Genomic DNA, 1,753 nt, shown 5'->3' on the forward strand with positions numbered 1-1,753 from the left:
ATTGCCAGTCTTTAGGCGGCACGCGGTATCTAGAGAAAACGACACTATCACCACCACCACCACCACCTGTGCAGCACGCGGCCAGCAGGGTGGGTGTAGTTAGTGTTTAGAGCCATAAATAATATACTGAGGTGGCCCATATACTCTTCTCGAGAAGAGCTGCCACGCAAACGCACAACTGTTATGTCCACCTCTCTGCAATACATATGCAGTTCATAGCCAGCATGCAGCACGCCAATACAAGTCAAAATCTATGCTTTGCTCTGCACAGCCCCCATATGCCCCCCGTTGGGCTTCGCGGGGGGCTGCTGCAGGCCTTCATTCATCTTTAGCGTGCGGGGACACTACCCCAAGTAGTGTATACACCAGAGCTAGTAGAGCAGGCGCTGAGCCTGTCTCATCGTAGCTTAGTTAGCATGATGCGGAATGTATGCGCACCCCATGGGGGGCCCCTGCAGCATATACCCTGACGCTCTTCCTGCCAGGGGAGTCAAGGCTTTCTCTTCATCTTCTCGCGGACGCACAACGACCCAAGGAAGCGTGGCTGGGGGGCGGTGGCCCACGGCCTCGCCGCGGGCCCTGCCAGGGCCCCCCTGCCCCATATGCTCTGTTTTGTCTGGCATATTCCGCGTTCTGTTGTCGTCTTTGGGTCTGTGGAGAGTGAGTGGGCTGGCGAGTGCCCAAGGGGCCCCTGGGGGCCCGAAGTGGGCCCCCCCCTTAGGTGCCCCTGCTGCTGGATCGTGTCCTGGGAGCAGCATCATTCCATTGGGTTGTCTATTTGGCAGAAGAGGAGAATTCTGATTCATCTGCTGCTTCGAAGAAAGAGCGGCGTCGGCGTTGAAGCCGAAGCCACAGGAGTACCCCGCCACAGACAAGAGCTCCTCCCCCAGTGAGGTCTCTAGCTGAGCAGTTGGCTGCTCTACAAAGGGACGAAACTGTAAGAAACTCTCGGGGCTCCTCGGGGTACCGTCAGCAGGCTGAAAGAGAGTAGCGGGAACAGCAGCGGGTGGGGGGCCCCCCCCAATAGGGTACGGAAGGGTTGGGGGCAAGGGCCCACCGGAGGGGCCCTCGTGGCTCGGAGGTGCAAACTCGCCATGCGAAAGATTCACCTCTGCCTCCTGCATTTGTGGATTGGTAGAGAGGGGCATCATGGGGGCCCCCTCGGGTGCACGCGGGGCGGTATGTGTGGGGGGCCCCCCTCCCCTGCCTTCTGTGGGGGCAACGAAGGGCTGGCAGGAGAAGTAGCTTGGAGCATAGATACCCCCAGAGGTCTTGGAGGGACAGGGTCCTGGGGCGGTTGGGGGCCCTTCTGCTGCATTGCAGCTGGTGAGTGGCAGAGCTTCATCTGCAGTTGTGGTGACAGCCGAAAAGAACCCCGTGGTGGCATCGGTGGAGAAGGGAGATCTTTCCTTTGGTGAGGGTCTACCGCACATGGGGCTATCTGCTGTTGTGAAGACTCCCCTGCACTGCATCAGTGGCAGCTGCAGCTGCAGCGGCAGCTCCGGGGCACGGCTGCCACCTGCAGCATCGGTTTCTCCTGTTTCTGAGAAAGAGGGGCCCCAAGGGACTGGCCCCTCAGCCTTGCTGCCCCCTTGCGAGCCTGCTCCCCCCTCGTCCTCCGGCAGCTCTCCTACATCGCCCTCTCCAGCACCTCCTCTTTGTACCCACCCTGCGGGGGCCTCACCAGGGCCCTTAGGGGCAAAGGCAGCCCCTGAGGTAGAAGTAAGAGGGCCCCTAGACAGGCCGTGACCAC

General features: G+C 60.5%; 1 protein-coding gene across 1 annotated transcript in view; it reads right to left on the reverse strand.

Annotated features, from left to right (window-relative positions):
* Positions 1–407: 407 nt before the first annotated feature.
* The window catches only part of EMH_0075360 (uncharacterized protein), a gene marked incomplete at both ends in the record, with an annotated part of 1,734 nt that continues 388 nt past the window's right edge, over positions 408–1,753 (reverse strand). The window contains one exon of the mRNA XM_013499586.1: positions 408–1,751. Coding sequence (XP_013355040.1) covers positions 408–1,751 — 1,344 coding nt within the window. The remainder of the gene's footprint in view (positions 1,752–1,753) is intronic.

This window comes from Eimeria mitis, genomic scaffold, assembly GCF_000499745.2.
Source record: "Eimeria mitis Houghton genomic scaffold, Emh_scaff4463, whole genome shotgun sequence".
NCBI classification, from domain to species: Eukaryota; Apicomplexa; class Conoidasida; order Eucoccidiorida; family Eimeriidae; genus Eimeria; species Eimeria mitis.